Source organism: Caretta caretta, chromosome 9 (assembly GCF_965140235.1).
Source record: "Caretta caretta isolate rCarCar2 chromosome 9, rCarCar1.hap1, whole genome shotgun sequence".
NCBI classification, from domain to species: domain Eukaryota; kingdom Metazoa; phylum Chordata; order Testudines; family Cheloniidae; genus Caretta; species Caretta caretta.
In genome coordinates this window covers 67,550,787-67,571,568 of record NC_134214.1, presented here as the reverse complement: position 1 = coordinate 67,571,568, position 20,782 = coordinate 67,550,787, and the positions used below count along the sequence as shown (strand labels likewise).

The 20,782-nt window shown below is 39.9% G+C and overlaps 1 protein-coding gene across 5 annotated transcripts in view; it reads left to right on the top strand.

Moving 5' to 3' along the window:
- Nucleotides 1-1,208: 1,208 nt before the first annotated feature.
- The window catches only part of DIAPH2 (diaphanous related formin 2), an 838,844-nt gene continuing 819,270 nt past the window's right edge, over nt 1,209-20,782 (top strand). For all 5 annotated transcript variants that reach the window (XM_075132420.1, XM_075132419.1, XM_075132418.1 and 2 more), the window contains exon 1: nt 1,209-1,471. In XM_075132420.1, coding sequence (XP_074988521.1) covers nt 1,340-1,471 — 132 coding nt within the window. In that variant the 5' untranslated portion in view covers nt 1,209-1,339. The remainder of the gene's footprint in view (nt 1,472-20,782) is intronic.

The window sequence follows — 20,782 nt, the reverse complement described above, 5'->3', positions numbered from 1 at the left end:
GCTAAATATTTCTGTTAATGTCACTTTCCAGTAACTAGGTCAAGTTAACATATTTCATAGGAAATACAGCGTCTTTACTAAGTAAGCATACTGGGGGAGGGGAAGGAAACAGTATTGCCAATTGTACCACTGAATAACTGCATGCTAGATAGAAAACTTCAGTCAAAAGATTTAGGAGAGAAACCTCAGATAAAGGGATGCCCTAATTTTAAAAATAACTGAAGAAGTACTTTGAATCGTACTCAGAAATTACAACTCGGGTTTAGGAACCCTAATCCACTATTAACTGAACACTTATAGCATGATTCTCAGGTTCGAAAACGAAGAAAATATTTTACCATTTGAAGTCCAGTGGAGTCAGGTACCCCTGCAGTTTTAGTGTAAATGTTTTGACTGCAAACCCTTGAGAGGAAATAATTGTTTACAGTATAATTCCATAACAAAATGGAACAAGGGCACTGAAGTGTAGGGTTAGTTTATTCCGAATTTGTTTATATTTATATTGGGGAGCAACATCAATTGCTTGTTTCTGTTTAGAACTTTGTTGTTTCACTGAAATTAAAGTAATATGGGGCTTGGGAACACAGGCTCGGTGAGAGGAACTGCTCCTTGACAAGGAAGTCTCCGAAGTTGTATGGGGAGGGTATTTAGCCCCTCGATTAAGGCTGGAGTCTGGAGCTGAGAGAATTAGATTTATTTTTCCATGTGTTTGGGGAGAGGGACGGTGAGATTGTAGCCGTGGTTTGGTTACACTGGGGGAAGCTGTAAAGCACTTTCCCAACTTGGGAAGCACGCCCTGGCAGAGCCGTCGTTTGCAGCGAAGCAGAGCTGACGCTCCTGGGCTGTCTAAGCGGGGCTGGTACTTCGCTGTCTCCGGGTGACCCTGGAGCAGCCACCAGCCGCAAACACGCTGGCTCCCTACGCGCCCTCAGTCAGCAGATGTGACCCGCAAGCTCCGGATCAACTAGATGCCCCGCCCCCGCTGCTGTCGCATCTGTTGCTCGCCGCCCCTCCCCCTCCCGTTCTGCTACGGGACTTCAGGGAAAGGGAGCCTCGGAGAAGCTCGAGGTAAGGGCGGCAGCTTCGCCGTGGCTTCACTTTCGTAAGGGGCATGCGCAGGCAGCTGGCCCCATGCTCACTAGGCCGCCGTTCAGGGGTAGGCACATGCGCAGAAGGGTGCCGAGGGCTCTCTCCGACTGGCCGGAGGGGGTGGGGGGAGAAGGAGGCGGCAGCAGCAGGGAGCCGCCCGTCTGCCCTGCGGCGTGTGAAGCGCCTATGGGGCCCTGAGGAAGCCGCTCGCAGCACAGAAGGCCGTCGCTCAGGGGCGCAGGGCAGGAGGATGGAGAACCAGGCGGCCCCGGGTGCGGGGGGCGCGGGCGGCGCGGGCGAGGACACCCCGGGCTCCGGCAGGGCGAACCTCAAGCGCAGCGGGCGCGCCGCGGAGGAGGAGAGCAGGAACAAGCCCAAGCTGGTGAGGGAGCGGGGGGCACCGCGGGAGCGGGCGCGGCAGGAAGAGGCTGGAGGGCGTGTGACGGGGGTGGGAGGCTGGCGTGGGGCAGGAGTCACGCGCTGCGGGTGCGGGTCTAGGTGTCGTGCTGCCGCCGCCCCGGCGGTTGGTCCTAGGGTTTGGGAGCCGGGCGGGTCCTGCGGAGCGGTTTGCGTGCCCCTCAAGCCGTGGGTATTGTGCATGGAAAAGCCCTGCCGGTCCCTGAGACAGCTGTTGCACGCCAGCCCTCGCGCCCGCTCGCAACCCGAGAGGGGGCACAGGGAGGGCCCTGGGCGTGTGGGGTTGAGCTCACGATGCTGTCTTTAAAACACGGCTCCTTCAGGAACGGTTCCTCCCGCGAGACAGGACCCGTGACTCACAGCAACAAGTCCGGGTTTTGCCCCGAATCCGCCTGTAAACCTCGTTTGGGCTGCATCTTTGCAAGGGGCTCTGAATTCAGCCGTGGTGTGGCAGTTGAAGTGATTTCAAGTGCTCACACCAGGGCTAAACTAAGTAATCGCTGGGGTTACCTTTACACTGCGACACCTGTTTTGGGATCAAGAGGCACACTGCTGATTCTTTGATAATCAACACACCAAGAAATAGATATATGTAGCCCATGCACTTCATAAAGTGCCTTCTAAATGTGAAAATAATAATTTTAAAGTCACCATTGGGATTCAGCGGCTAACCTGAAGACTCAGAATGTATTAAAATCTAACTTTTCAGCCACTAAGCATTTTTAGGTCTTGTTAATTTTGCACAGTGGAACTTAACCGGTTTCTTAAAGTAGCTGTGTTTACTTATTTCAGTCATGATCTCTATGCTTTTGTGTTTCAATTCCCAATGAAGAGATGGAACTGGCACTTATAAAAAGCTAAATTTTACCAGATCCCTACACTGTCAACTAGGAGACTGCTAGATGAATTTACTAATCTGTCTTCTCACTTGTTAGTGATAAGGGGGCTACCCTGCTCAATTCTCCTTATGTTTATGCTAAAAAAAAAACTGTAAAGCAATATATGTTGAAATTCAATGCCAATAGGTGTTATGGGAGTCCAGAACTAGGAAATAGTGGTTAGCTTCACTAGGAGGGAGAGATTTAAATGAGTTTTAGGAACATTACTTAGTGATGCAGATGGGTATTTCAGTATTGCTTGGTTCCTGTAGTTGTCTAATCTGCATGACTATTCCCAGACTCAGATTTGTGTGGAGAAAATCCCAGGTATTTGCCTATGGTAGGTACACTTACTTCCATGAAACAAGACATACTTTTTCAGAGGCACCCTTCTCTCATTCTCTTTCACTCCTTTGCCCGTGAGAACCATGTGTTTGTGTTAGGCCCTTGGCACTCAGTGGAACTACTCAATGCCTAAAATTACTCGGGTACTTAGTTTTGTAGTATCAAGTACTAAACCTCATTCTTATAAAACTAGCAATATAAAACATGCATATTAGCTTTCAACTTTTGCAGCTTTGTTTGGGAATTAGCATCCTGTTGCAGGGGTGGTGGTGGGGGTACAGAATGCTTGATATACACCAAGCTTGGGGGAGGAGTAAAGGGGAGGGGGTGTAGGGTAAAAATACAACTTGCCACAAGTGGCTGCCTGTGGTGCCTCAGAACTTCCAAGGGGAAATTAGGCTGCGCTCAGCTGGAGAGTTGATCCATACTTTGGAAGAGTAAGCTTGTTAAGTTTTGTTGGTTTGAACTGTAGCTGAGAGGAGCTGTTTGCCTCAGTGGATTCAGCCCCCTGAGCTTCAAATGAGTTGTTTCTCATGCACTTAATCTTAACATCCTTGTCTTTGTACAAGTAATAAAGGTAAGGGAATATTTCAAAGATGGGAGGGGAATTTCACTGTACTTCTACTTATGATTGTTGAGTTGTCTGAAATTAAATTGTGTGTTTACGTGATAGTTTGGTATAATTGTTTTCTTGGCATAATTGGGTTACTCAGGATCTGCCAAGTTAAGTTATGCAAGTCATCCCAAACTAATGCCAATAAAGACGCAATGTGCCTCAGATCTTACAACGTATTTTGTATATGGCAATACATTGTAGAAAAACTGTTTACCTCCACAGTGCCATTCTATAAAACTTGAAATTTGACTTAAATCTGTAAGTCTAGGCTTCCATATTACAGGACCCTGAGCTCAACAGCACTTTGTTATGAGGGAGAGAAAGTGTGTACTGAAGGCAGCAGGGGAAACTCTAAACGTGATCTGAATAACCTTTCATATAACAACTGAATTAAAGAGTAACATCCCTGCACTTCATAGGCATGGAAGAGAACTGTGTTGTATGTCAAATGCTGGAGTCTGCACTTGGCAATTGTACAAAACTCCTCTTCCTAGCTCTCATCAGAATTTATCATATGTATCAGACCCCCAGTGCCACCATCTCCAAGGTTAGTGGAGAGTTCTACCTTTAGGGAAGAATTAAAAGCTTTATGGGAGCAGCTTTCAAAAATTAATTGGGCATGGATGTTAGACATGGTCCCAGATGAGGTGGACTACCCAGCAACAAATCTGAGGTGGTTTAATCTGCGTGACTGACATATCAAACTGCTATGAAATTCACCCTTAGAATTTCACTGTTGTGCATGTAGGTAAATTGGTTAATGTGACTCAGATTTAGAGCAGTGGTCCCCAAGCTTTTTTGGTTGTGCCTCCCCTTACCTTGTCTATGCCCCCTGGGGGCTGGGAGCCAATGCTACAGGTGGGGTCGTGGTCGGGAGCTGGGAGCAGAGCCATGCCGAGAGCGGAGCTGGGGCCATGGCCGGGAGCCAGTGGCCATGGCCTGAGTGGGGCTGGGTGGCGCTCCCTTCCTGCTCTTTGTGGAGGCTGACCTGTGCCCCTCAGTTGGCAACCGCTGATTTAGAGGCATAGCTGAGCCTAAGCAAGGGTGGTGGATGTTGCTTGTTGATTGGTTACACCACATTGCTTTGAGCATCCCAGTGATGCTCAGATATGTGTTCACACGTTTCTGTTCACTACAGTTAGCCATATAAAGTGTGTGGAGTCTATCCAGCTCATCTTTCTAAAGAGGCACAGTCAAATAAAATCGAAGGTCTGACTCTTACCTAAGCTTGTGAGTTAAAACAACCAAAAAACCCAAACCAAAACAAACCCCAAAACAACAACAAAAAACCCTGTGTGAAAGTATTTTGTCTATAGTTTCCCTGGTTGTATATAGTCAGTTTCCTCTTCATTTGGTTCTCTCAGAAACAGAGAAACTCAGAAAGAAAATGTGACTGTGAAATGCAAATTGGCACCTTAATTGAAGAAAGGTAGACTACTTGAGTGTAACATAATTTCACGTGGTATATTGTGAAAATTAACAATAGAAGCACCCAAGTATATATACATTGGCACTAAAAAAAAGGCTTTCCACTTTCTGACCTGTCTACATTTAAAATAGTATAGCTTATTGTTTAAAAATAAGTGGTGTAAAACAGATTTGTTGTTCCTAATGTTGACTTCACAGTTGAGTAATGCTATGATGCAACTACAAAAGGAGGGTTTTTTACATCTGGCATCTGGATCATGGTAAAGTACACTCTTCTGAGGTAAGCAACTATTGATTAAAATATCCAAGGGTGACTGCGGCTATCCAAATGTTAACTGTTCGAATGTGACATACAGGCATATTCGAGAGAGCTGTTCCTTGACACAATAAATTATATAATGAAAAAGAAATCTAGAACACTATCACAATTGACTAACTTCACTTAAACAAGTAGAATTAAAGCCTTTGTAGTGGATGCACAAAGATATTGTCTACAGAGCAAACATAATACCATATGTCAGCAACAGGATTATAAGCAACTATGGTTGACATAGCTCAGGTATGTCTTAACACTGTAAATGTTAACTTACTCAAATGTTTTGACCCTCTCAGCAGGAGCAGTTTAGCACTGGTGCACCTGAGGCCTCTTAGGGTGTGTCTACACAGCGGCTAGACATGCATGTCTGGCGCATGCGAGCCGACTTGAGCTCATAGGGCTTGGGGCTATGAGGCTGTTCCATTGCTGCATAGACTTTCAGGCTCGGGGTGTAGCCTGAGCTCTGGGACCCTGTGAGGTGGGAGGGTCCCAGGGTTTGGGCTCCTGCCTGAGCCCGGAAGTCTGCACAGCAATAGAACAGTCCCACTAGCCAGAGTCGACCAGCACAGGCCAAATATGGAGTTTTCTTTGCTGTATAGACTAAAGCAGACCTGGATGGATTATATTATTGGCCAGTTTCTGACAAAGTTGATTGGAGCTAGGTATGTAGAGCAGCATGAACTGCAAGGGCATCAACTAGAAAGATATAATATGTCCTGAAGTGTTGATGTAGGTAGGCTTTTGTAGTATGCATCATTCCAGGAGAAATATTAAAATGGGAGAACATCTGATGCACAGATGACCTTCACTGTAAATCTTTCTGCATGAGTTCATGAAGTTTACTGCTGTTATGTTGTAACTGATGAGGATGACTTTACTGATGAGGCTCAGGTTTTTATTGTGGTTTTATAGAACACAGGATTATCCAGGGCAGCTGGATGTGATGCTAATGTTAAAATCACTTCAGCAAAATATTTAACTTCTTATTGTAAAGGACAGAAGACTTGGAACTTAAGGCTCACCTCTAATTGAGGAGAGCAACTTGATTTGTGGCTTATCTGTTGGGGGCTTGTTTAACTGGAATTTTAAAAATATCAAACTGCTAATAACTTGTTGCATAAAGCCTAACTAATCTGAGGCACTTGGTATCAGGAAGTGCTATTGATGCTAAGAATTCCATAGGATGCTGATTATTCTCTAATTTTTATGGATAAAAACCTACTGTTGGACAAACAAAGCTAAAGGATTTATCCTTCATGCTTAGAGAAGGAAGCAAATTGCTTGAAGTTAGGAAGATAATTTATATAGGAGTATGTTACTACACTATTGTCTCTGTGGGTTGTTAACATTTTTTTAATGCATCTAATGCTAGCCAGTGACAGACAAGGTACTGGACTACATAATCCAAAAGTTCATACTGGAGTAATTTCACTCTCATCTCTTTAGTCATGTTTTAGTTTCCCTTCCTGTTTACTCCACACTGTTCCTGTGATGAGAGAGTGCTCTTTCTGCATGCTCTCCTGGGTCTTGCTTAACTAGTGGTAGTTCTGTTGTTAGCAAGTATAAGACGTCATCAAAGCAGAAATGTATCAGTGTTGGACAGAGGGAGAGGAGCAGAGATGTTTGTGAGTTGCTCTTGAAGATTTTCAAGAGGAAGTAGTGGGTTGCTGATGGGCCCTTTTTCAAGACATTTTAAGTAGATTGAGCGGTATAAAACAAAATAAATGGTCTCTGATACTGTTTCACAAGGCCTGTAGCCATACCCTTTCAAACTTGGCTCTCTTTTGATGAAAAAGGTGAGCAGGGTTGGATATATATGAAAGAAAACCTTACCTTTTAAGGTAACTCCCCCTTGTCCCTAACCTGTTACATCTAGCAGTGGTGGTGGTAGACGAGCAACAATGCCCCAACTTTAGTTCAAGAACTAAGCTGGCATTTAGAGTTAGACCAGATGCACAACCATGGCCCTGGCCACCTGTAGTAATTAAACTTCTTTGTAGCATTCTTCATAAGAGCAAACAGTGAAATTTCACTGTTTGGTTTATGCTGGTGTTTTGCCTACCTAGCTTGCTGTGCAGATTCAGTTGGATAACACTCTTTCTCCTTGTCTAAAGAGAAATCATTTGACAACTATTTTGTTGCCGCTTAAAGGTGAAACCCTGTGTACAGGATCCAGTTAAGCACTACGATCGTGTAGGCAGTATTTAGTTGTAGTATAGTGCTTAGAGACCTTATAGATCTTGTTATAACCGTTTATGTTTTCACAGAGGTTGTATAATATCCCATTACTTAATGCATTTATGTATGTTGATAGGAAAGAGTAGCAAATGTAGACAATGGATAGGCTGAAGTGAAAAGGAGACTTGGGTTAAAAGATAAATGTAGAATATTACCTGTTAGTAGCTACAAGATAAGATATTGAGGACATAAATATTGGTGTTTTGGTGGTGCCTCGGAGCCTCCCCATGGACAAAGATTCCTTTATATTCAGCACAGTATTACAGATGATAAAAAGATGGCCCTTGCCTGAAAATACTTGGTTTGTAAGGTAACTTTATGACGTGTACATAGTATGTGACACTAAATTGAGTAAATGGTTTAAATAAATGCAGTAAATAGCAGCCGTGTTAGTCTGTATTCGCAAAAAGAAAAGGAGGACTTGTGGTGCCTTAGAGACTAACAAATTTATTTGAACATAAGCATATACATCCGATGAAGTGAGCTGTAGCTCACGAGAGCTTATGCTCAAATAAATTTGTTAGTCTCTAAGGTGCCACAAGTCCTCCATTTTTAATTGAGGAAAAATTCAGTGAAGAGTAAAATTTCAGTCTTGACTATCATAAGACTGTTGATAGACAAAGTGTAAATCCTCCCCCAGAAGTTCTTAATGAAGTGAGAAATCATGAACTTGTTCTTGGGTTTTGTAAAACATCTTGCATTTAAATCAAAATTATAGTTCTAAAGCAGTGGTTCTCAACCTTTCCACACTACTGTACCCCTTTCAGGAGTCTGATTTGTCTTGTGTACCCCCAGTTTTCACCCCCACTTAAAAACTACTTGCTTACAAAATCAAAAAGTGTCACAGCACATTATTACTGAAAATGTGCTTGCTTTCCCATTTTTACCATATTATAAAATAAATCAATTGGGATATAAATATTGTACTTAAATTTTAGTGTATATAGAGCAGTATAAACAAGGCATTGTCTGTGTAAAATTTTTACAGTACTTGTTTCAAATACTGGAATAAGTGTCATAGCTATTGCCAAATCTTACCATCTTCTCAGTGGGGTCTGGTGGTCCTTGTATACAGTGACTTTCTAATAGACTCCTCCTATTTCTGGTTCCAGCACTCAAATAAAACACCAGACTGGTTTGCTTGGAAAATGTCATGTTCAGTCAGACTGCAAAAGCTGTTAGTGTACATCCTTTGAAATATTTAACCGTTTTTGAAGGAAAGCTAACACACTCACTGTACTTGCCTTGCTATTTATCTAGTGTAACTAATTTTTCAAAAGAATAGTTTAAACTAACTGCACTTTTTTAAACAATATACTAATAAAACCAGTGATCAGCACATTAAAACAGTTGTTCAGAATGCTTTGAATCCTATTTATGGCTGAAACAAGTAGTTGATAGGAGTGTGTTTTCAAACAGTTTGCTAAAATTTGACATGCGGTTATATTTGTTTCTAGTTTTGGTATGTGAAAAGCCATTGAGAAATTGGTCAGTCTTTGCAATCTTAGGGGGATCTGATGGTGCGGTGGCAATGATAAAAAAGGTGCGAATAGTTGAAACACCAGTGTTTACAACTAGTAAGGAGTATAGTTAATTGTTAAAACTCAATATTTTAAAGCATGTTGCTATACTTTGACTCAAGCATCATGTATCTAGAACCAAAACTACAGTCAAACTTGGCAATCCATCTTCATGGCTTTAACATGCCCATTCACAATGTATAGATGTGTAAGACTGTCTAGCATTGAAACATATAATCAGTTAAAATAGACAAAGCTGCACGTGCTCTGTGACTCTGAAAAGGGAATGCTAGTTTTTACTAAGTTACTGAACAGTCTGCTTTTCTCATGTGCAACTGACAAGTTTTCACTTGATTATTCATCATTATTCTTCAGATTTCCTACCACAAGCTGCTTGACAGTTATGAGATGAGTAAAATGAATGAGTGCTTTCTTGCAGTCTTGCATGTATTCTATGCAAGTTCTGTTTAAGTTGAGAGTACATCTAGGCATTTTCCTCTTGATGGCTTTTCAGCAGATACTCATCATTTGGAGCATGTTTTAGGGAAATCTGGAGAATTTGATTATCTTCAGAATCTTATTTTCATGTGAAAGTTGGCGATCAAGAAATTTTTTTAGTGTTTGTATAACAATTGCTAACATTGCAGATAGACTTGTAATCAAACTTTGGATCAACTTAAACTTGTGTACTACATTGGAATCAAATCTTCTGTTCCTGTTTATCTGTATGAAATAAAATAGCAGAATGTGCAAATTTCTTCAGATACTTTCTTCATTTGCAGTCTTCTAATAAGTAGATAAACCTTAATCTTATTTTGCTGCTCAGAAACTTTGTGCCACTTTAGTGCAGTGGTTGGTTGCTAACCTTTTTATGTAACTTGTCTTCTCAGGAGGTTGCAGACACTTTCAGAAAGTTAACCTCCATCCTCTAAAAAATCAGGTCCCTCCAAGAGAGAAATCTTGAGTCGACAACCCACAATTGCTAGTCAAATTGGATAATCTTGGTCTAAGATTAATAGGACATATTGATATATAAATTTACTTGGGCTAAATTACATTGCTGCACCTTTCACTGGGTTTTTTATTTTCAACTTTAAAAACCATGATAACCTTCAGTGCCAAGGAAGGCTTTGAGACGCACAGACAGTTGCAGTGTGTGCAGAAAATGTATGGACTTGACTTTTTTTTTTCCTTCTGTCCTCTTTATCAATTTGTGCATAAGAAATTTTGTTTTTGAGGGTGGAAAAGTCTGAAGTTGCATTGAATTAGTATTGTGCTCTCACAACTGTAGCGTGAAGGTATTGGGGAACTGTGAAACTGTAGGCAACTATAATATCACAACATCCAAGTGGATCCACTTAAATCAGGTGGTGACTTTGAATTAGGGGCCTCAAGGGGTGGGGGAAAGAGAGTTGGTCTTCAAGTTGTATAAGGGAAGCCAAGTGGAAAAAAGTATAACACCGTAGTTCATAGTGTTCTGTTTTTTGGTAACTACTTAAAAAGTGTGTTTTGTTAAATGAGTTGTCCAGCTTGTGTGTTTACTTTAGGACACATAGCGAGACAACTGGGAATAGTTATAACCCCCCCCCAATACTTTAACACAACCCCCAATACTTTAACAAAACCACATTAGTTTCATACATGTTGAATGCTGTTGAGAAATATGAAGATTTTAAAAGTAGGGCTGTCAAGCGATTAAAAAAAATTAATCTCGATTAATCGCACTGTTAATAGAATACCATTTATTTAAATATTTTTGGGTGTTTTCCACATTTTCAAATATATTGATTTCAATTATAACACAGAATACAAAGTGTACAGTGCTCACTTTGTTTTTATTACAAATATTTGCACTGTAAAAAACAAAAGAAATAGTATTTTTCAGTTCACCTAATACAAGTACTATAGTGCAATCTCTTTATCCTAAAATGTAGAATTATGTGCAAAAATAACTGCACTGAAAAACAAAACAGTGCAAAACTTTAGAGCCTACAAGTCCACTCAGTCCTACTTCTCATGCAGCCACTCTACACTGCCACTTTACAGTGCTGAAACTTTCTTGCTCAGGGGTGTAAAATAACACCCCACCTGCTCTCCGAGTGCTGCACCTTTCAGCACTGTAAAGTGAAGAGGGGGACATGCATCCATGCTGATGATGGGTTCATCTCAATAACATCCAAAGCAGTGCAGGCTGGCATATGTTCATTTTCATCGTCTGAGTCAAATGCCACCAGCAGAAGGCTGATTTTCTTTTTTGGTGGTTTGGGCCTGTAGTTTCCGCATTGGAGTGTTGCTCTTTTAAGACTTCTGAAAGCATGCTTCACACCTCATCCCGCTCAGATTTTGGAAGGCACTTCAGATTCTTAAACCCTGGGTCGAGTGCTGTAGCTATCTTTAGAAATCTGACATTGGTACTTCCTTTGCATTTTGTCAGATCTGCAGCGAAAGTGTTCTTAAAATGAACAACATGTGCTGAGTCTTCATCCGAGACTACAAAATACATGAAATATATGGCAGAATGTAGGTAAAATAGAGCTGGAGACATACAGTTCTCCCCAAGGAGTTCAGTCACAAATTTAATTAATGCATTATTGCTTTAATGAGCGTCATCAGCATGGAAGCACATCCTCTCGAATGATGGCCAAAGCATGAAGTGGCCTACGAATGTTTAGCGTATCTGGCACGTAGATACCTTGCAATGCCGGCGACAAAAGTTCCATGCAAATGCCTGTTCCCACTTTCTGGTGACATTGTAAATAAGAAGTGGGCAGCATTATCTCCTGTAAATGTAAACGAAGTTGTTTGTCTTACTGATTAGCTGTGCGAGAAGTAGGACTGAGTGTTCTTGTAGGCGCTAAAATTTTGCATTGTTTTGTTTTTGAGTGCAGTTATGTAACCACCAAAAAAAGCCTACATTTGTAAGTTGCACTTTCACAATAAAGAGATTTCACAATAAAGTACTACAGTACTTGTATGAGGTGAATTGAAAAATACTGTTTCTTTTGTTTATCATTTTTACATTGCAAATATTTGTAATAAAAAATATAAAGTGAATATGCCTGTGTATATAAAGTGAGGTGGTTGTATTCTGTGTTGTAACTGAAATCAACATATTTGAAAATGTAGAAAAACATCCAAAAATATGTAACAAATTTTAATTGGTATTCTATTGTTTAACAGTGAGACTAAAAGCTTACTCATGCATAACTTAAAGTAGACACACTTCTTTAACACTAAACTTGCTGTCCTGACTGAGAACTTACATAGAAATACTATATTACATGTGTAAAATTAGGGCTGCCCATTTTATAAAGATAAGTAGCTGCAGTCTCTTCAAGTGGCTTTTATGCTCAAATTTCTCTTTGTTAAAATGAAGTTGTGATGACTCGCCTGTCTAACAGTAAATGTCTCCAGAGGAGTTTCTAGAAACAGTTGCCATAGATGATGCCTCAACTTCAGTCCAGGTTTCAATCAACTCTTTGGATTCTAGCTTTAACCCATGGTGGTTCTGTCTACACTAGGGCTCCTGCAGGAGCTAGCACCTGCTGGAATATAATTTTAAACCCTAGAGTAAAGGACATGGTTTTACAAACTTTGCCTCTCCAGTCTCTCAGTAGAGTGCTCTCAATTAAAACTGCTTAAATATTTTTTAAAATTAAACAAAAATCCAGACAAAGGGATAAGAAAGACATTACTTGAGTAAATTGACTTTTTGGATGAGCTCTAGTCTTAAATGTCTTCGTGGTTGTTAGTATCTTGCAACATTAAAGATGGGTCTTGGTATTCAGTGAACTTTAACCGATGAGGAAGCACACTTTATTTTATGTGTGGGAGACTGAGATTATCATAAATTGTTCTGTTGATCTCTACTCCTTCATAAGTACTGTAGAAGTATTCTGGGCAAGAGAGCTGGCTTGAGGAGCTGTACAGTGGAGGAGGAGAAGAGGCAGAAGTATAAACTGAAATTGTCTCCCTCAAATATTGGAATGCCCCTAAGGAGGAGAAAACATGATATTGTGTTGCTTGTTCGTTTTTTTTTTTTTTTTTATTGCTGCAGCAGGCACTGGGTGTCTGACTGGCTGTGAAAATGACAATTATGAATGCTTCAGACAAGTATATGTGACAATTTGAATATATTTCAGTGTTCTATTGCTCATTCCTTTCATATGATAGTTGACTTTCCTGAGATAGCATATGGTACTATAGCAACAATCTATTTCACTTTGCAGCAATATTCAGCAGTGCAAGTGCACAAAGTACATGAGTAATAAAATCACTGTTCCTTCTATACTTGTTTTCCAGGTTAAGTAGATAAATGAGAATATACAAAAAATTAATGGTTCCAGATGTAACATCTACAGAATGTACAATAGTTTAGTACTTTTCTTGGATTTACACTGAAGATGAAAACCGACCAGCTGCCATCAGTGCATGCTTTCATGGTTACATTTTGGTAGAAAATTTATCTTTTTCAAAGTAAGATGAGGAAATCAGTGACACACTTGTTAGTCTCTGCAGACATGGGTTGATCAGAAAACATTAATCTAAAAACTGTCTTCCAAGTCTCTTTGGTTAAATGTCAGTAAATTAGAAGTGCATCCTGATAGTCTGAGAACCAATTTGAGATGCCTACTTAGATTACCTTAAGTGAATTTAGTGCTTGTGAAAGGTGCCAGATGGGCAACACTGGAGAGAGGGGAAGCCATCTGTTCATATAACTGGTTTGGCACTGGCATTGGAAGAAAGTTTGCTTTAACTATGGTGATGAAAACTGGGGTGAAAGACTAATTTAATCCATTTCCTTTTGCAGTCCAGGAAATGGATTGAGAACTTGTTATAAAATGGTCCCTAAATAGCCTTTGGATCAATTCCCAGTACTTAAATACAGGTGAAAATGTAGCCCATACATAACTGAACAATCCAGTTGCCAAATGTCATGTCTTAGTTATGGGGCTAACTGCACATCTGTCCATGTACCTGTCTCGAAGAAGTTGTGCCTTTTCCCATACTTGTCTTATGGTGGAATTTCATTGTTCTTCTGTTTACATTAGGACTTAAGCACATGATTCTATGCTTACAGTGGCATATGACCATGCAGGTCTGACTATGTTTTTGCTGCTTGCTTCGCCTCCCTTCAGAAAGTGATTTTTCACCAACACTCTTTTAAGTATTTTTATTTAGCAGGTAAATGCAATTTGAGAAAACACATGAAAACCGTCTACACATACATTTAATCTCATCTAACTTCAGGGTTGAGCATTTGACCAATCCCAGAATAATTGTTCAGACATTTTAAAGCACTAATTTATTAGAAAGATAACAGAGTAAGATGTTATGGTCTTCTGTAGGGCGAGCCTTCAGTATTTAGGTCTAATTTTAAAAGAAATTACTTAAATGAGATATATTAATTCAAATATGAAGGGCTGAGTCATAAAAAAAAACACACTTTTTTTTTAACCATGTTAATCTAGTATTGAAGTGTGACGGTTATTGAAGACTGAACAACTACAAAAGCAAGAGAAATTAAAAAAAATAAAACATACTAACAATGTCATTTTAAATGGATTTATACTAGGTTGGCAGCAGGCCAACTCTTCAAGCAGCTTAATGGCTGTGCATCTTTTCTCTGGGGGTGGAAGTTTAATGAATGTGAACCTTCTTCTCCCCTCCTCCTTTCCCCCCAGTCCCTTCAGAGTTATTCTGTACGTTTGTCTAATCAGTTTAGATTTGTAAGCTCTTTGGGGAAGGATCCATATCTCAACTTGGTTTACAAGTCCTATTAAACACCATGTACATTGATGGCCTCGTACACAAAGGAAGAAATATAAACATACATAAAATGTTTGGTTGGAGTCTTTTAGAACAATCAAGGTGCTCACCTTTTCCCCAATAGCTGACATTAACTTACAGTAAAATGCATGATCAAGACATTTAAGTAGGCGTCTAACAGATGGTACTATGATGCAATCGAAAAGGTAGGCTGCAGCCTACATCCTGGCATTCTTGCTGGAATATTTGAAAATATTTGTCCAGTCAGTTGATTGGCCTGCCAAGCCAATCTTACTTATGTTGCCTGGTTTTAGGAAGTTAATAATATTAACTTGGGTAATATGGGTTATAGGCTTACCAATTAATTTGATTAGAAGAAAAGCGTTTTGTTTCAGAATTAGGCTACATAGTGTTTGCAAGGACTCAGGGGTATGACCAGCACACTTACACTGAGACAAATGTAGCCTTAAAGACTTTTGAGATAAATGGAATAGTACTCAAACAGTAATTAAATGCTCAAATAATTAGTTACAAATGAAATAATATTGTTTTAGAGATACATGTGATATTATTATATAGTGTAAAGCTTTTGATTGATATACTCTCACCTTTCTTGATAACCTGGTGGTAAGAGACAGAGAACCAGCCTTGCCTCTGGCATGCCAAAAGAGTTCAGATTCAGGTTTTAGTTCCTCAGTTTTTGAGTGGGAGGTGCAGAGCTTAGAAGAAGCTTAAGAGCTATCGAAGCTAACTTACAGTTTTACTTAGAAGCTTTGGAACTCAGAAGCTTAGCAAAACTGGAATTTAAAACTCAGAAGCTTCCTTGGCATGGTGGGTCACCCCTTTTAGAGCTTGAACACTCAGGCCCTCCTCCTATGTTCAAACTTGATTTTCTCACCCACAAAATGTTATTAGATGTACTTCATAGGCTGGCATATTTGTACATATTGATGACATATTAATGGCATTACATCATTGTCACATCAGTTATTTTTGTCCTACCCGTTTTTTTTTCTTGTGGTGGACCTGTTGAGTTTAAAAGATAAGAACTTAGGAAGCTCCCTTTGCCAACCTGCTTCCATGCATCCTTTATCTATCTATTTTTAAAGGTCACAGCCATATATGTATGCTAACTTTGCCTTAGCTCAACATTCAGGATGTGTCCTGTAGGTCCCTTGCATTACAGCCAATATTCTTTAATATAAACCCATAAATCTATTATAATAAAACAAATATTCAAAACTATAAGAAAATGAGAAATCAGTTAGAAAAAATATATAGGTAAGCAGGCTAGCCCTATAGGCTACACTTAAGCTTTAATGCAAGCTGTTAAAAGGGCTTTGTAGGATTTACAGTTACTGAACAGAACCAGTTATGTGATAATTAAAAACAAAGGTTTTCTTTTGCATCTTGGGTTCTCTAGTCTCCCTTTCCCCTAAAATGTCTACTTAACCACACCTTTTTTTCTTCTAGCAGTTTCTTCTTAAGGGTAGTTAGCAGACTGTTAGGTTAAGGAGGAGGAGTTCCTTTCCAGGTGGATAGAACCGCTAGGACCAGTGGTCATATATGATACAGAAACAACCATGTTAGTGGGACTGATTCATTTAAATCCACAATTTAAATCACCAAGTGGGAAATGTCAGTGTAAATAATTGATTTTAATCATGTTTCCATTTATACTCTCCAAAAAAGGTGTGTTCTCATTGGTTTACATAATCATTAAAACATGTCATTTACAACTACACAGAGCCTTTACACTAGATATGGCGCACTATTTGCTATCTAGGAAGGAGCACAATTGCGGTACTCGTTATTTAAACAATTCTATAGCTTAATAGTTTCAGATTCTTAATTGTTCATTTTTAGTACATTAGGAAACGATGAATGATATATTTTTGTTAATTTGTCAAGCTGCAGTAGGATGGTAACCGGAATTTAAGCACACAACAGTATATAAAATGTATTTTTATTAAACTAAACTTTAAATGTTTGGGATATACAAACTTTTCGACAAAACGTGTTTCACGTTTACAGTTAAATGATTTATTAAACAGGGTTTAGGTATAATCAGTGATTATTTCAGGGCAGCTTGGGAAAATTTTCTAATGTGCCTAAGTGAAGTAACTGGAGTAGAAATGTATGTCTACACTAGAAACACTACATCGGCAGCTGTGCTGCTATAGCATGGACTTGTGGTTAAGTGATGTAAGGGGTTCTTCTGTCACTGTGGTAAATCCAATTCTTGGAGAGGCGGTAGCTAAGACAATGAAGAGTTCTTTCGTAGATCAAGTGCTATCTATACTATGGCTCACGTTAACTTAACTATGTCTTTCAGGTGTGAATTTTTTATACCCCGAGCGATGTAGCTCAGGTTGACTGAGCGTTGGTCTACATTACAGAGTTGGGTCGACATAAGGCAGCTTACATTGACCTAACTCTGTAAGCATCTAAACCAGTGGTTCTCAACCTGTTTACCATTGTGGGCTGCATATGCAGCTCTGTTTTGTTGTCTGCATCTGCACAATATATATACTACATGTATGGCCCTGAGGATGTCACAAGGGCTGCAGCTGTGTGCTGATTGGGCCAAAAGTGCCTGGGGCTTGCAGTTTGAGAACCACTGATCTACACTAAAATAGGGCTCCTAGTGATGTAACCTCAACGAGAGGCATAATGCTTAAGTTAATGTAGTTAGGTCGGAGTAATTTCAGTGTAGATACTGCATTACTTACGTGAACTGTTACTGCCTTTCAGAAGCACAATGCTCCATGCTGACAGTTAAATTGGTCTAAGCGCTGCTGGTGAGGAAACGCACTGCTGACCTAAGGAGCACAGAGTGAACATGCAAAGTTTAATTATTGTGGTGACTGTAGGTTGACATAACTTAGGTTGACTTAATTTTGTAGTGTAGACTTGCCGTAACTATGTTTAGGTGTAAACCAGGCCGTAGTCTCCTGATAATGAGACAAGTCTTCTAAGTTCGTTAGTCTGTCATTCAGACTTTAAAAACTAGTAGATCTCATCCCCTCCCTCCTCATTTTTATTCATAGAATGGAAAAGAGAGACAAGTCTTCCTGCTTTTCCAACTTTGAATGAATTAGTCCAGGAAAAAATACTTCCTTCATTTGTATCTGCAGAAGAGGCTACCACTTCAGAGTTAGCACTTAAATAAAGTCTGCTTCCAGATGCTTAGCTAGTGACTTCTACTATTTCAGTGGCATGACTTTGTTTGAAGCATCAGCAAATACGTTTTGCTTGTATGGTTCATATTCAGTCCTGAAATTTACTAGGGTTGGCATTATTTGTGGATGATAATTAGATGCCCATGCCTAATGGCTGAAAAAGATGCTGGTATAGCATCTACCCTGGCAAGAATATGATCCATCTTCTTTGCTGCCTGCAATTTAACTTTGTTGTTGGGTGTTTGTTTCTTCAGTGTCTCAAAGTTGTTTCCAAACTTCATTAGCAGTACAACAGGAATCTTTCTGCAGTTTGTCCAAAGCTATGGAAATATGCTGAATACACTGAAACCTATCTTGTACATTTCTCTTTACTCCTGTGTTGACTACTTAGGCTGTGATGGTTCTGTCTTGTCACAATTTTCATCACATTGTCATCAGAATAGGCCAATTCTTAATAAATAGCTGAAATCAGTCAGTGGCTGAATTCCATTGTACATCTTGGGGGAGAATTAGTTTGGATCCTCCTGGCCTTTTCAGTGAACCTGAAAGCAAAATGACTGTTACTGAAGTATTTTGCAATTTCAGCAGCACTTTCCTTTATTCCTGGAGCTGTACTTATGTCTCTGGCTAAAAGATCCATCAAGTGACCACTGTAACCATATGCTGTAAGTCGCATTAATTATCTTCTAGATTTCTTCACATCTTTGCTACTTTGGCAGCATTGTCTGTGAGAAAGCTACCCACCTGAATGTTTATTGTCAGTTTGTAATTGCTTATACTGCTTCTGTAAGGGTGTTCCTGATATATCATTTGTTCCTGTAAGATAGACAACCCCGTCTTCTGTTGTCACACAAACACACATTACTAGATCATTGTGTGCATTGCACCACCCATCAAGATGCATTTTAACATATTTCCTGTGAGCATTTTTGCACAGTGTTCAATTTTCTTCTCATACACTGTATTTAGCCATCTTGCATACAAGCAGCTGTACTGGGTCAGACCAGTGGTCTATCTAGCCCAGTATTCTGTCTTCTGCCAGTGGACAGTACCAGACGCTTCAGATGGAATGAATAGGATGGGGCAATTTGAGTGATCCATACCCTGTTATCCAGTCCCAGCTTCTGAAGGTTTAGGAATACCCGGAGCATGGGGTTGTGTCACTGACCATTGTGGTTAATAGCCGTTGATAGTCCTGTCCTCCATGAATTTATCTAATGCTTTCTTGAACCAAGGTATACTTTTGGCCTTCCCAACATCTCTTGACAACAAGTTTTACATGTTGACTGTGTGTTGTGTGAAGAAGTACTTCAGTTTGTTTTTGTACTGCTACCTATTAATTTCATTAAATGACCCAGGTTTGTTTTTTATGTGAAGCAGTAAATAACACTTTCTCCACACCACTTTAAAAAAAAAAAATCTCTATCATGTTCCCCCCTCAGTTGACACTCTTCCAACTAAAAAGTCTCCTTGCATGGAAGCTGCTCCATTCTGCTAATCATTTTTTTGTTACCCTTTTCTATACCTTTTCCAATTCTAATGCAGGGTATCTTTTTTGAGATGGGGCAACCAGAACTGCGTGCAATATTTAAGGTTTGGGTGTACCATTGATTGATATTGTGGCATTATGATATTTTGTTTTATTATCTATCCATTTCCCAATGTTAGCCTTTTTTGACTGCTACTGAATATTGAGCACTTGTTTTCAGAAAATTATCCACAGGGAGTCCAAGATCTTTCTTGAGTGGTAACAGTTAATTTGGACCCTATCATTTTGTTGGGATTACATTTTCTGATGTCCATTACCTGGCCCTTATCAGGATTGAATTTCATCTGCCATTTTGTTGCACAGGTGCCCAATTTTGAGAGAGACCTTGGTAACTCTTCTCAGTCAGTTTTGGGCTTCATAAGAATTACTCAAGATGCCTGCGAATTTTGCCACCTCATTGCTTTCCAGGAATGGTTGCTCTGCTTGGTGGAGAGGAGCCTGCTTAGAATGATTGAACCATGTGAATTTGTTGGTCCTGAATACAAACTCATTGATGACTTTACTGGACGATGAAGTAAGTCATTTGGTGCATGTTTTAGTTACAGCACTGGTGGTGGTACCAGCTGATGAGACTGAAGTTTTGGACATTGCAGATGGTGGACATTCATGACCCCTTAGGCCTAAGCTGGATTCTGAGACAAAATAGTGGTAATCACTCAGAATATTACTCAGTGCACTGCCTTAAAAAAATTGTAAATGAAAAAATACTCCTGCAGCTGTTTGTACCAGTGTTTAAATTGTATAATTTAAACCCAGTTTTGTAGGGAAAATAAAAAACCTTAAGGATTATCTAAATCTATTTAAACCTTTATTTGTAGCAATGTACCAGACAACTTGGAAAAGAGTTAAAATTCCTAAATGCCTAAACGTTACTTTTAAACAGGAAATCTTCACCGAGGATGTTTAATTATCATAGAATCATAGGACTGGAAGGAGCCTTGAGAAGCCATCTAGTCCAGTCTCCTGCACTCATGGCAAGACTAAGTATTATCTAGACCATCCCTCACAGGTGTTTGTCCAACCCGCTCTTAAAAATCTCCGATGATGGAGGTTCCACAACCTCCCTAGGCAGTTTATTCCAGTGCTTAACCACCCTGACAGGAAGTTTTACCTAATGTCCAATCTAAACTTCCCTTGCTGCAATTTAAACCCATTGCTTCTTGTCCTGTCCTCAGAGGTTAAGAAGAAGAATTTTTCTTCCTCCTCCTTGTAACAACCTTTTATGTACTTGAAAACTGTTATGTCCCCTCTCAGTCTTCTCTTTTCCAGACTAAACAATCCAATTTTTTCAGTCTTCCCCCACAGGTCATGTTTTCTAGACCTTTAATAATTTTTGTTGCTCTTCTCTGGACTTTCTCTAGTTTGTCTGCATCTTTCCTGCAATGAGGCACCAAGAAGTGGACACAGTACTCCAGTTGTAGCCTAATCGGCACAG